Below are 14,723 nucleotides of genomic sequence, written 5' to 3' on the forward strand. Positions count from 1 at the left end.
TAGGTGCTTAAAAAAAGTCTAAAGACGGACATTGTGTGCGATAAAATTGATTATGAGGTACTCATATTAGGAAGACATGCAAATACATATATGGACTACAGAAATTGGTAACTATATACCTTGGTGCATTCACTGTGAGAGGGAATAGTAAAATAAAAAAGGGGGAAATTTTCACAGTATTAAGTAATGCTAGAATGTTGGGGCATAAATTCAGACTGAGGGGGAAAAATTATATGCTTAATTATGGAAAGTTTTTCTTTAGACATCAAGCAATTAACAATTAGAATAAATTGTTTCCATAGATAGTTGAGGCTGATGGTTTGAAGGGAAATTCAAAAGCCTGCTGATTTGGTACCTATATTTTAATGTTCGTGTTTATACTCCCACACAGCCACCAGGTCAGTGGGGTTTACAACAAATCAGTCAATACAAATGTTAATCATATTTAGCAGTATAGGCTTGAACCTCAGTCCACTCGAAGATCGTGTGCTACTGCACTCGTGCTCATGACCACTCAGATATTGCGATAGTAACTTCACTGAAGGCAGAATGATACTAGATTTTGGCAAGCTTTTATTTGAACTAATTGAAAATCACCTGTGAAGGATCAATTTTACCATTTAGGCCAAAAATGGGGCCCATGTGTTGCCTTCTTCAGTTGTCTTCAGTAAAAATCATTTCTTCAGCATAAGTGTCTGAATACTTTTGAGTAGATGGTGTACTTATTTACTTAGGATGAAGTCAAGGAGGTTGTGATGAGGTTACCTTTTTTTTTTTTTTTTTAGATAAATTAACTAAAAACACATACTTTTCTGGCCTACTTCAATTATCTGTGTAGATATTCATTATTGTCTCCTTAGAAATTAAGTCTGACATATTCCTCTTGTCATTACACTGCTGCAGTTACACTACCAGACTGATTCAGTATCATGTTGATAATTCTTATGTAATCAGTGGACTGTTCTTGAATCTGTGCTTATTGATTAATGGCATGACCTCCCTTTTATATGCAGAACATGCAGTTACCAAATAACATATACAAATTCTGCATCCCCAGTATGAGAGGAACACTGGTTTTCTGATATTCCTATTTACAGAATTTAACTTTGCCAATGACAGAACATTCCATTATGAACTTTACATTGGTCTACATTGGTTTTGTGACTTTCTTATGAATATAAAAGCCACAAAGCTGATAATTTTTGATTCAATTTACAAAACTTCATTGAGCTTCATCAATTGTGCAATATATTTACTTTTGAAAATAAAGTGGATAAGAATGTAATACTTTCATTGTGTATGTATTTAACCTATATTATACATATACAACACAGAAATTTTTATTTTATTTTTTTTTTTTTTTGCAAAATTAGTGTTGCTACTACTACATTTTCTTTTATTTTTTTTTTTATTAAATGGTGCTAACATGAACATTTTGTGAGAACAAATGTGTGAAAATTCACAAGAATACAGTAATTTAGTAATTATTCAGTAATACACATGCTAATGAGTATTATGAATTCAAGCCTGTATACTTCCAAAAAAAAATGCATGCCCCATTTAACTATTGCATTGCTAATATTGAATATAATGAAACAGTTACAAAGAAGTTACAAACACCTGGCCCAAACTGTATATAGTATAAATGAAAATTTATTGATTTGGTTATTTAATGATTTACATGTAATCATTTTAGCATAAGGCCAGGGCCAAGGGTTCCATTTGCTTTCTTCACCAGCTCTGTCAGCATAAAATATGCTTTTCCTCATATTTAACATGCAATGTACTATATCATTATTACAACCAGTAATATTCTTATGATGGTGATAGTGATAATGAAAGAGTTCATTATCACCAAATTGTAGGTGGCCATAAATTATGCTATCTCTGAATGCATGGTGATCTATCTGCCTTTTGTTCCAGGCCTTTTCAGCAGTGTACACACAATTTTGGCATTACAATTACATTGAAATTCCTTTATGCCTAAACATTTAGTATATTCCTTCAGATGGGTTTTTTTTTTTCAAAAATCCATCCTTATTTACTTGAATGACTACAGAATTCCTTGATCAAGAAACTGGATCAAGGATGTACAGTTAGGTGGAGAATACACAACAGACACATTATATTTGAATATACCATGAGGTTAATACAAAATCAGTCATATGATAGTCTGAAGAGAAGAGCGTGCTGGGATATTCAGAGTGTTTTGGATAAATGGTCCCTATACAGTACAGTCAGTCCTCGTATAGCACGATAGTTGTGTTCCTAGAAACCCTCGTGCAATATAAACAAAGGCCCTATGGGAAAAGTAAGGTTAGGTGGCGCCCACCCAAGATTGAACACACATTTGTAACCAAAACATTACCAAACACAATAAATAATCGTAATAAAATACTTACGTATTTTATTACGATATTACTATTATTTTATTACTAGTCTTAGAGATGCCTGGTACTAATAAAAATGGAAATCGATTTTAGAAAATAACGTGGAACCTTGAACAGTCTATATAAAGCCTTCTGTACTATTTAAAGGAAAAAAATATTGGGTCACCTTGTTGGCTGCTCTTATATCAATCAAGAACACCAAATTACCATTGACTTTTTTGTCTGTTAGAATAAATAGGCTGTTCCCTTCCTCTTGATAATCTTGTTCATCTTGTAAATCAAGGACATCTTGTACCATTTCATTTGACCGACAGGAATATATTTCTTATGCAAAATACAAGAAATCTCTTTCCTTTTTTGCCTATGTGCATCTGATTATACATGACTACCCTTAGTCATCTTTCACGACTTTAGAGAACTTTACTTAAGACTACATAGATAAAACTTAAAATATGAACATAGTTGTGAGTAATTTATGCATTTTTACTATTCAGGTGCTTATTTTGTCTTTTACATATGAATGCCTTATTCCACTTTACACTTCAACCACATTCTGCAGCGTTACATTTTTTTTTCCATGTTACAAAGAAATAGTCTGTTACTGCAAGAAATTCTCTGTGTTCCTGACATTTTAGGCCTGTTTTATAATTAAAAAAAAAAAAAAAAAAAAATCACAGTTCACATTTTTCCTATAATTACCTAAGTTATGCATTTATAAAATAAATATTTCCTTCATCTTGCCTCCAGTGCTTTTTATATATTCTACACAATCATGCTGAAATAATGTTTATACACATTTAATCTGTCAGTTATAATAACTTAACTTTGTTCAACTTCTTAGCAACATTACATAGCACTTTTAACTAAATTTAGAATTAACACGATACGTTTCTGATGATAATTTTATTATAATTCTTGAAATATCAATATTTTTAGAATTATAATAAAAAAAATTTGTTAATTCTTATTTTTTTTTTAATTTATAATATCCTTTTCTTTCAGCACCTCTCATTACACAGCAAACTACAAGAAAACTCGAAGACATCATTAAACAGAGGATTAAAGATAAGGTTTTCAAATTTTGATTATTTTAAATACTGAATATTGTTTTCCAAAGTGGAATAGAAAATATTTAATGATTTAAATAAAACTAAAAACTACAAAAAAAACTAAATTTTATCAAATGTAAATTTTGTATTATAACCTTGGTTTTTAATAAATTGCTTATTTATTTTGGGAATTGAAACAGATTATATGTATAACTCATCAAAGTGTATAACCAGGTTCATATTATGTATCATCTGGTAGGTTTCCATGCTAGAAAATTTAGGTGTTAAAGAACGTTTCAGATTTTTTTTTTTTTTTTAATAATTTCAGTGAAGTACTGACATAAAAAAAAAACTCTCTAATACTTCCTTCACAGCAGAAGAATATAGAACAAGAATTCACTTGAAGTAGATGTGTATGAAGATAGCTCAAGCCAAATAGTAATATTGTTTTTTAATATTTATTGAATGATTGGGTTGTTATGTCATTCACCTAATATTAGGTTGGGGATTAAACATCACATTCATTTGTGCTCTTGGGGTTTTCTGTGCTATTTTTCTTAGGGATCATAGACTTTTTGGTAGATTGTTTACATAAAGAAATTAGGATGCTATTATAAAATTTAGAATGATCCATTGTGCAATATCATTAGTTGACTCAGCAGGCAAACTTTTGAAATTCTGAATCATTATGTGGATTAAAATGATATAAAAAAATTATATTTTTTAAGCAGTTTATTGAGATGAGAGTTTACAAAAAAGGTTACTTACATTACAAACATGCAAAGAATCTATGTGCATTTTTGTTGAAATATTCTGTCAACTATCCTCAATGGAACAAGAACTAAAAATTATTGCAATTACTACAGAAAAGGCCATAGATATAAGAGATGTTAACTGGAAGTTTCTTTTCACTTCAAATCTGGATAGTTTGTGAAGATCAATAAAGTGTTCTGGCAACAAAATTTCTTCTGGAATGACAAAAAGGATTATGAAGTCAAAATTATGGGCCACCATTTTGAGTAAGCCTGTACTACAGATACATGCCAAGAGGCTGGTCTGTTTTTAGTCTGGTGGGAAGGGGGGGTGGTGTTGAGCTCAATTTTAGAGACCTAATGAAGATGTTGCTGGATGAGGTAGCACTCTAAGTCAAAGAAGGGTGTAATACTGGAAGAATGGGCCAGAATCTTCAGCTCAGGTGTTGCAGTATCTGCTTGACTTGAAGAAGGTAACAATCGTAAGCAGCTAATTTTCAACTGCTTATTACCGTTACCTTAGGTCTTTCTCAGGCTCCACTACCATGAGTTTGGTATCACCCAAATAGTATGTTATTGCTACCCATTGTACAAAGGGTACTAGGAAAGTTTTGCAATATGACGCAACAATGAATCACAGGAAGCTGCTTGTTGCTGCATGTTGAGACATGTTCATACGTGCATAGTAGCCGCCGCGCCAAGTCGATGGGCTCAGTTATTCATTAGTAGTGAGAGTGTAAAGTGCTTGCGATGGCATCATGGTCACGAAATGAGATAAGGACAGTTTTGCGGTATAATTTCGTGCGTGGTTTAACCATAGACCAGTGCTTAGAAGAAATGACTCTTGCACTAGATGATGATTGTCCACATCATACAACGATATTCAGGTGGTATAGAGAATTCCAAAGGGGAAATTTCACTCTGGAGGATTCTGAGAGGCCGGGAAGGCCACGAACATCAGTTACGGAGGAAAACATTACTGCTGTGAGGAAAATGCTTGACGAAAACAGGCGAGTGACCTACCAACAGATAGAGGATACTTTGGGCCTAAATGCACCAGCAATTCATTCGATTCTGCAAGATCATTTGCACGTGAAGAAACTTTGTTCTCTCTGGGTGCCGCATCAACTGACTGAAGAGCAGATGACACGACGTGTGACTTGGTGCCGGGAGATGTTAAAAAAGTTTGATAAGGGACAATCTCGGTATGTGAACAACATCGTAACAGGTGACGAGACTTGGCTGTACTATTACGATCTGCCGACCAAGGCTCAAAACAAAGTTTGGGTCTTTGATGATGACGACACACCCGTAATTGTCAGAAAATCCCGATCTGTAAAGAAGAAAATGATAGCTGTATTTTTCAAATCGAGTGGAATTGTGGAACGTGTTGTTTTGGACACGCAGAAGACAGTCACAGCTAAGTGGTATACTGAACAATGCCTGCCTAAAGTCATTGGATCTATGAAGAACCTGCGGCCAAAGTCAAGAATGGACGCCTGGTACCTCCATCACGATAATGCTCCAGGTCACCGCGCCAAAGCCTGCACAGAATATTTGACCACGACAGGACTGAAACTTCTCGAGCACCCTCCCTACAGTCCAGACCTTGCTCCCTGCGACTTTGCACTGTTCCCGCATGTGAAAATGAAGCTAAAAGGGAGGCGGTTTTCCAGTGATGAGGACCTTCTACGGGCTTGGGACAACGAGTGTGCTTTACTCCCTAGTGAAACTTGGCAGAACTGGTTTAAAGATTGGTTTCGGAGGATGGAGAGGTGTATTGAATGTAGAGGAAATTACTTTGAAAAAATTAAATAAATAAAGCTGTATTGCAAAACTTTCCTAGTACCCTTTGTAATACCTTCCAAATGACAAACTCCAGTAGTAGGCAGATCTGCTCATTTTGTGTGATATTAGATGTAGTAGTAAAGAATAAGTGTTACCCTTGAACAGACATTGAAATATTGCCAACATAGCATGAACGATACTCTTTTCACTCAACTTTTATAGAGATATATTAGAATTGGAAAACCAATGACAAGAAATGCAGTGTTCACAAGTAGGGAATAGAAGAACATAGTGGCATAGTATTTAGGGTCAGGCATCACTGATTGTTTCCACATCTGCACTGTATGTATTTTTTGATGGAATGTGTAACTACCGCAAAAGTCCAGAAAAGGTGTAGCGTCTTTTTTACGCAGTATTGTGTTTTGTTCTGTTGTTGTGTCTCTGGCTGCTTGGCTGCAGGGCCCCTATATTGCCCTTTACCACCTCTGGGAGGTGAGCCATGCTGCCCATCATACTCTGGCTGGTCTCCGCCAGGGGTAAGTCCATTGGTAAGGTGAAGCTGTGGCAGAAGCTTGGAACATGGGGGACCCCCAAAGTGGGGCAGGTATGCCTGTGTTGCATTTGTTGTTTTTTTTTTTTTTTTATCATTTCAGTTTCTAGAGAGAAGTGACCTTGTGTATGTGAAGGCTGCCTGTGCAGATGTGGAGAGTTCTTTGTAGTGCTGCTCATCTATGATAAAAAAATATTCGTCTCCATGTGGTGGGGGAGGTTTGCCAGCATGATGCTTCTGAATGGATGTTAATTTTCATGGATGGACTGTCGGTGAGGCCCAGGCTGGCAAGCTTTAATGAGCCATGTCCCATGAAAAGATAAGTGACATAGAGACTTGGTGAAAACCAAGGGGAGGACCGCAGGAAGGTGATTGTGACTTGGGGAATGAATTTCTTTGTAATCAACCCCTTAGGGGCGGTATTCCAATTGTCTTGCCAAATTTGAGTGAGGTGAGTATACAATCTTTCCTTTCCCTTTTCCAATTATTGGTTGGGTCCAGTGTGAAGTTCAATATTGTTGCTGGAAGTGATTTTCTGAAGCAGTAACAAAGGTACCTAACAATGGCTTCGAGGTGGAGTGGCATGGCCCCAGCCAGTACTTGAAGGGCAGGTGTCCTGACGGTGCATCAAGTTCGGGCGATGGCAAGCAGAATTTGCTGCTGGATGGAATCAAGCTTCCTTTTGTTTCTGTATATACTGGCCCTATGAAACCAAATGACAGCAACGTAGCATACCACTGGAATAAAGACAGTCTTATAGATGGTGGCCAAGGCATGGCATTTTGGTCCCCAATCGCATTTGGAAATCCTAGCAGTTAAAGAGGTGTATTTTTCTTATCTTTCCAGCCAAGTGGACAAAGTAAGGATAAAGTGTAGGTTTATCATGAATAATCACGCCGAGAAACTTGAGCTTTTTAACCAGTTTAATGGGTTTTTTTATCAAGGTGTACAGTTGGTGATCTTCTGGGACTCAGGGTTACTTTAATTAGGACTTACATTTTCTCTGGTGACATTTGCAATTTATGAAGATGCGACCATGTCTAGATTTGGCTTAAGGCAGATATAGATCTTCTAGCTGTGCTCTGCTGTCTGCTTCTGTTAGTATGATGACATCATCAGCATATGCTAGGATGGTGAAGTGCTCTCTTTCCAGATTTAGGAGTTCATTTGAGGACAACTGTCCAAAACAGAGAAGCTAAGACAGACCCTTGTGGATAGCCTCTGGAAACGTGACGTGATATTTCTTTGTATTTGGTTCTCACAACGACTCAGCAATCTTGAAAGTAACCTTGGAGGCATGATAAAGATTAGAAGGAATGCCAGCCTGCCAAAGGTGTCTCTGACACTCGGCCACCAATTGGCGTCGAACGCCTTGGCAAAGTCAATTGAGATTGCTAGCAGGTACTTCCGGTCTGTGGCAGCAGGAGCTGCTGTAATAGTGCAGAACGTATCCTCTGCACTATTACAGCAGCTATCCCTTACTGAAGCCATATTGTCTGTTTGAATGCAATTTTGCAGCGAGGTAATGTTGGTGTGTTATTTCATAAAGTAAAGAGATCTTGCTTAGTACAGGTAAGAGTAATATGGGCTGATAGGAGTTTGGTGCTGTCAACAGTTGTATGGCCCCTTCAAGATAACTCTGAAGGAGGCTGTCTTCCTCCTTCAGAGTTATCTTGAAGGAAATGTTGCTTGTTTGAGGCATTTTTTGAAGAGGATCAAGAGGCAGTCAGGGTGGATGATGAAGAGCTTTTTTACCACTTCAATGTCAATGAGATCGTATCCGGGTGTCTTATTGTCTTTTGTTTTCTACAGTTCACTCTTTTATGGGGTGAGATGAAGGTGAGGCATATCATTAGTATTAGTAGTTGCATGATGATGTGAGTTTATGCATTTTCAGCCATTTAAAAAAAAAATCACTATTGCCCATTCCTTCTAATAATTTGATATGCCTTCCTCAATATCATTAAATATCAAAATCAGTATGTGGCCCCAACAGTAAACCCTGAAGGACCCCACTAATAACCTTAGTCCATGAAGAGCAATGGTCATAACCACTGTCTTATGCCTTATGCCACTGAACCATCCCTTTATCCATAGCAGTACCCTCACCATACTGCCACAATTTGTGTAGCAATCGTTCATGTGAAACATTATCAAAAGCTTTGCTGAAATCTAAGTACAGTCCATTCCGGTTATTTGGGACACATCGGGACTAGTGCATTTTGCCCAATTAAGCGGCTGCCCCAGTTATCCGAAGTTTCACGTAAATAGTTAAAAATACAATGTACCCCCCCTTTATGATTAGTTCACTGTACAATCAAATCACGTTACGACGAACTCCATAGTAAAGTACTGTTCACTATATGATGTGTAGTAAGTGCCGGTCATTGTGATCACGTTTGTGAATTGAATTTTAATTCTACTAAACAGCGATTCTAATTAGAGAAAATAGGAGGAATATTATCTATAGGCTATAAAAGTAAAGATATATTAAGCACAAATTTACCCTTTATTACCTTACCAATTAAAAAAATTAAATGATACGTGAAAATTGGAAGAATATACATGATAATCAGAATAATTAATACGTACTGTAATATGTACATACGAACTAGTTGACATTTCTGTTCACTGACATTTGTGGGTAGGGGTTAAAATTTAAAACAGTAAAAAGATAAGTAATCAATAACAAAGAACACGGCACGCACAAATTGCAAGTAACACGATACACGCAAGTGAGAACGGAGTAACGAGTTACAAAGCTTTAAAAATAGGAATGAAGAGAAGATCTGAAAATTAATTTTGTTATATGATTGAAGATTTCATGGAAGTGTAAACTCATTTCACCATAATAACCCACAGAATTCCAGCTGTCGGTATTATCACAAATTCAGTAAGATCGAGTTTACTGTCCGTTTATGATAGATTTCACTAACAGAAAAGCCCAATAAACAGATGACTGCTAATTGTTTTTATTGTTTTATAGTTGTGACCTCCAGAATTTCAACCGAACCATGTGGTACTATCGGAGACAATCGTAGGGTAATTTCCAGTGCTGCGGTCTCCTGCCCCGATTAAAGGGCATGCTGTCCCAATTAAGTGAAGTAAACCCTGGCTATTTTCTCGATTGGTTTCTGTTTTTTAAGATTTGCCCCAATTAACTGGTGGCCCAAATAACCGGAATCCACTGTATATGGTGCAAAATTGTTGCATCCAGTCTTTGTGAGTACCTTATATTAGCTAATGATATTGGTCAGATGGGATCTCATTTTTACAAATCATTGCTGTGATTTCTGTATCCTGCATTACTTCTTTAACCATTCACTGTATTTTTTTTTTTTTTTGCACATAAATCAAGCCTGTAGGTCTGTAATTCACTTTCCCTTTTGATTCTCCCCTCCTTGTGAATAGGAGACACATTAACACATATCCAGTCTCTAGGGGCATCCCCTGGATCCACAGAAGAGGTACTTGTAATTATGACTAAAAGTCTGCTGCTTCCATTAATGTAACAGGATAAATTCCAGTTATATTAAAATAAGCAGAAAAAGAAGAAATAAACCTTTAGTCATAATTATGAGGGTATCATCTGGACCATCAAAAGAGAAAGAAACAGAAGTGCCATGTTTGATCAATCTACTCTCTGTCTGATTAACCCCACAGGAAACATTGACATACTTGCCAACACTTCCAAAAGTAGAACAAGCATTAAGGGAAAACAAAGGATTTAAATCAGCAGTCATGAGCAGTAATACCGAAAGACAAATGGTACTGAAACTGAAGAATAGCAGCAATGGTGTACTTATAAATAGCATAGAAGGTATAATTCAAATAGCAGAAGACTACTATAGAGAATTATACAAGGAGCGAGGGAATGATGCCAGCAGTAGGGAAGATGGATCACAAATTTGTAACACATACGACATACCCGATATTCTTCCTGATGAGCTAGAACATGCGTTGAAGAAAATGAAGAATCAGAAAGCCTTGGTGTAGATGAAGTTACTGTAGAATTGTTAAAATTGGGAGGAAGGGACATGATACAAAAACTGGCAAGACTCTTCACAAAATGCATTAGAAAAGGTATGACGCCTAAGGAGTGGAATAATGCAATCATAGTTTTGCTGCATAAGAAAGGAGATAAATCAGAAATTGGAAATTATAGACCAATTAGCTTGTTATCCCACATCTACAAGTTGTTCACAAGGGTCATTACTAACAGATTAGAAAGAATACTTGATGAGAATCAACCGAAAGAGCAAGCTGGCATTAGTACAGGATTCTCAAGTATGGATCACCTTCATGTAATATCACAGCTAATGGAGAAAGCAAATGAATATAAAACACCATTATGCCTGGCATTTGTGGATTATGAAAAGGCCTTTGACTCCATACAGCATAAGCAATGTTTCGGGCACTGGAAAGACAAGGCATAGATACCCCATATATTATGATTTTGAAGAAGATATGAGAACGCTATCTCCTTTATTAGACTAGACAAAGACAATAGTAAATTTAAAATTGAGAAAGGAGTTCGACAAGGAGACAGTATCTCTGAAGTTGTTTACTGCTGCCCTTGAATAAGCTTTCAGAAGATTGGACTGGTTGCAGAAATGAGTCACTGTGAATTGAGAGAACCTAACCATTTACGATTTGCAGATGACATTGTGATCATAAGCCACGATCCCAAAGAATTAGAGGAAAATCTTAATCGGTTATGCACAGTTAGTAAGGATTTTGGACTAAAGATGAATATGGCTAAAATAAAAGTAATGATGAACAAGTATACCACAGAAAGGGATATAATGATTGAAGGAGCAGTAATTGAAAAGGTGGAGTCATATACTATCTGGGACAAGTCATTAGCTGTAATAATGATAAATGGCTGGAAGTTGAGAAGATAAATGGCCAAGTCAGTGATATTTGCCACTGGATTTCAGTAAACCATATATCCTTAATGGAACTTCAATAAAGAGAAGTCAGACAGCTTTATGTTCTGTAAATGTGGTGATCAAGTGAACTATACACCTTCAAACCCCAATATTGATGGTGGCCCCCACCTTGTTCATAAAAGACATCAGACTGCTGTTCTCCCCATTGTGGATACACCACCCTTCCACCGTATTTTGTTAATTATTGGAATTCATAGTTTATTCCATAAAGAAGAATGGGCTAATCATTTGGTCATGGAACAAGCCACATCAGACATTTTCTTTTATATCACTTCACAACATTGAGAACCTACAAATTCCCATATCCTCGTGTTGCAGCCATTTCACTTTTTCAGGTGAAAGATTGATTCATCTGAAAACACAAAGAAAATCATTGTTCATTTGATCAAGTATACTAATGAAAAAAAAATTTTCTTGGTTGCTCCATTATTTGGCTTCATTGCTTGTCTCACTTTCAACATATACATCAGCAGCAGAAAAATGTCTGTATCAACCTGTGTATCATTGATTGCATCATTTGCAGGTGATGTGTGCACTCCTTTTGGATTTCTGTGAACTGCAGGTGAACACTTGCCATGTATGCTCAGTTATCTTGTGAAGGATGTCTCCTGTATGAATAAACAGTTTGTTGTTGTAAGTTACTGATCTTTATGGTGGTTCTTTCTTATAGGTTGTTCAGTAGTTTCTTTGTGTGTATCACATTTGGTTTAAATGACCACCCTGTGCACTGTGCCTTCCCTATGGTGGTGCCAGTTTCATTAATTTAAGATTTTATGTAACTAGTCTATATTGTACATACCATTTACTTTAATTTTTAATTCAGCTTTTAAGAACTGTGTATTTTCAATTTTTGATTATTTATATAAGAATACAATATGGGCTTTGTTGCCTAGTGTACTGTTTTCTGTATTATAATTTTAGATCCTTAGACTACAAGCATATTATATTCACTCAATTCCAGGCATGGGATGATGTGGAAAGAAAAATCAAACCTAAGGAGGAGCCTTTTGAGTACAAACGAAGAGTTGTCTTGAATCAAGAAAAAAGCAAATTGAGTCTAGCAGAAATTTATGAAAAAGAATATGTAAAACAACAACAGGTCTGTATCTGTTTAAATTTCTTTGTTCCTTCTATTTTTGGTTATTGTAAAGTGTAATCAATAGTCATTTCCACATATAATTCTGTTTGACAATAACCACACAAATAAATGCTGTGCCATTAAAAGTTTGCTAAATTAAAATACACACATACACACTTACTATCTGCTTATAAAGCTCATTAATTGTTAAAATGTCATAGTTGAATTCTTAACTCTAATATATTATTGATGCAGTACTAATGCCATTGCTTTTGCAATTGGAACATTACCTGTTATGTGTAATATATGTTGTGAACAACTTTAATTTTAAATATATTATGATTAAGCTTTTATTTTCATTAATGGTCATCAGATTTTGATTCTTATATATCAGTCAGAGCCCAGCCAATGTGTAAAGATTAAGCCAGCTCTAGTGCACTAACAATATATAACCATCAGCCATTTTAGATACTAATTTGTTGGATATAAACCATCCAGGTTATTCAGTTACCATTTTTAAAAAATTAGAAAGATATAATATCTTTCTGTTAGAAAGATATTATATTCATATATCTTTCTGTTAGCCTTATCCAGCATTACTAGTTACACTTTATTCCAGCTTACAATTAACTTAATTCGGGCATACAAAACTCTGATTTGACAGTTTTGTATCCCCGAAAATAATAAAAAGATCAAACTGTGTTAAATATTTTTCACTTTTACCATGCTACTGTAAATTGGAGTAAGGAAACAAAGCCCTACATTAATTCATATCAAATTAAACTAGTTTCATCATTTATTCAGATCTTTGTTACAGCGGGTCACAGCAATAAAAGAACAAATGCTTGAAAATTGCACCTTTAAAACTATAATGGCATGTAATAATGAGAAATACCATTTTTCAATTTTAATTATAAGTAATTTGAACTTTAACTGTTATCAATGTTATTTATCTGAATTTAAATGTGAAATTTACTATAATCGAAGTGAAAGTTAAAACAATTGAGACATTATTTTGTAAAGCTTTGAAGTTAAGGATAATTAAATTAAAGTTAAATTTAAAACTAAACTGTAATATTTCTGCATAATGGCCCATGTTGCCAGTCATATATTTTTACAACTACCAAACTAATGCAAATCAACAGATATTGTGAGTGGAAGTAAAATGTTGAAGTGCTATTAAATTTTTGAATAGGTGTTTTATATTCTATAATGAGACAATGTCTGTCTCGATGTAAGGAAACATTAATGACTGTTGGTGGTAAATACCAGGTGTGCTAATTAGGCAATTATATTGTTTAACCACTGTCTTCATATTTTGTGCATAAATATGCTTTTAGGGTAAATATTGATCAATTTTGATAATTTTGTGAAGCTGGATGGTGTTCAGTGCCATCACATCAAGCCCCTTTTGGAAACAGAGAAGTCGCTTAAATGCTGTTCCATAATTGGTTCACAATATGTCTTGTATTGTAAGTGACACATTCATATGATCTATTTACATTTTAACTGGTCAGGTTATTAATTAAGTGCATAAGCTGATTCACCTTTAAGTTTATGTTCTTATGATATTAGCAAGCACCTTATTTAATACGTTGGAATTCCAGTTTGTAAATCTAATAGTCTTGGAATTAAAATCTTTTTGTTTGTTGCACCTCTCTCTCTCTCTCTCTCTCTCTCTCTCTCTCTCTCTCTCTCTCTCTGTGTTTTTCATTATTTATATTGTCTGTTTCAAAGTTGAGATTTGTGGTTCTAATATGGCCATTGTCATTGATATGTCCTATTTCTATATTATGAGAATAACATGTTCCATTAGTAATTTATTCAAAATTTTCATAATCAGATAGGTCATCTATAAAATAAAACTTTTATATTATAGTTGATATTTCTTTCATAATAAAAATAGAAGTTTGCAAGGTTAGAATTGCTCATTCCCAGCACATACAATATACAGTAGTGCTCAAAAAAATTGCATCGCCTATTTTCTTTTGGTTGTTTGTCCTTATACTGGCAGCCAATCTTTTTGGAAATAGCTGAAAGAACATAAGTAATAACAATACACATGTGAAACTATTAATTGCAGAAAATTTTACTATTATGCCTTATGGGTAAATATAATATTTCATATAATAACAAAAATTCTGTGAAAGCAGTGATTTTTTTT

At 35.1% G+C, this 14,723-nt stretch overlaps 1 protein-coding gene across 1 annotated transcript in view; it reads left to right on the forward strand.

Moving 5' to 3' along the window:
• The window catches only part of LOC150083259 (U3 small nucleolar ribonucleoprotein MPP10), a 184,136-nt gene that overhangs the window by 115,372 nt on the left and 54,041 nt on the right, over positions 1–14,723 (forward strand). Inside the window, exons 6-7 of the mRNA XM_090378453.1 lie at positions 3,393–3,460; positions 12,443–12,580. Coding sequence (XP_090234579.1) covers positions 3,393–3,460; positions 12,443–12,580 — 206 coding nt within the window. The remainder of the gene's footprint in view (positions 1–3,392; positions 3,461–12,442; positions 12,581–14,723) is intronic.

Source organism: Mastigoproctus giganteus, chromosome 7 (genome assembly GCF_048544385.1).
Source record: "Mastigoproctus giganteus isolate SK-2022 chromosome 7, ASM4854438v1, whole genome shotgun sequence".
Lineage (NCBI taxonomy): Eukaryota > Metazoa > Arthropoda > Arachnida > Uropygi > Thelyphonidae > Mastigoproctus > Mastigoproctus giganteus.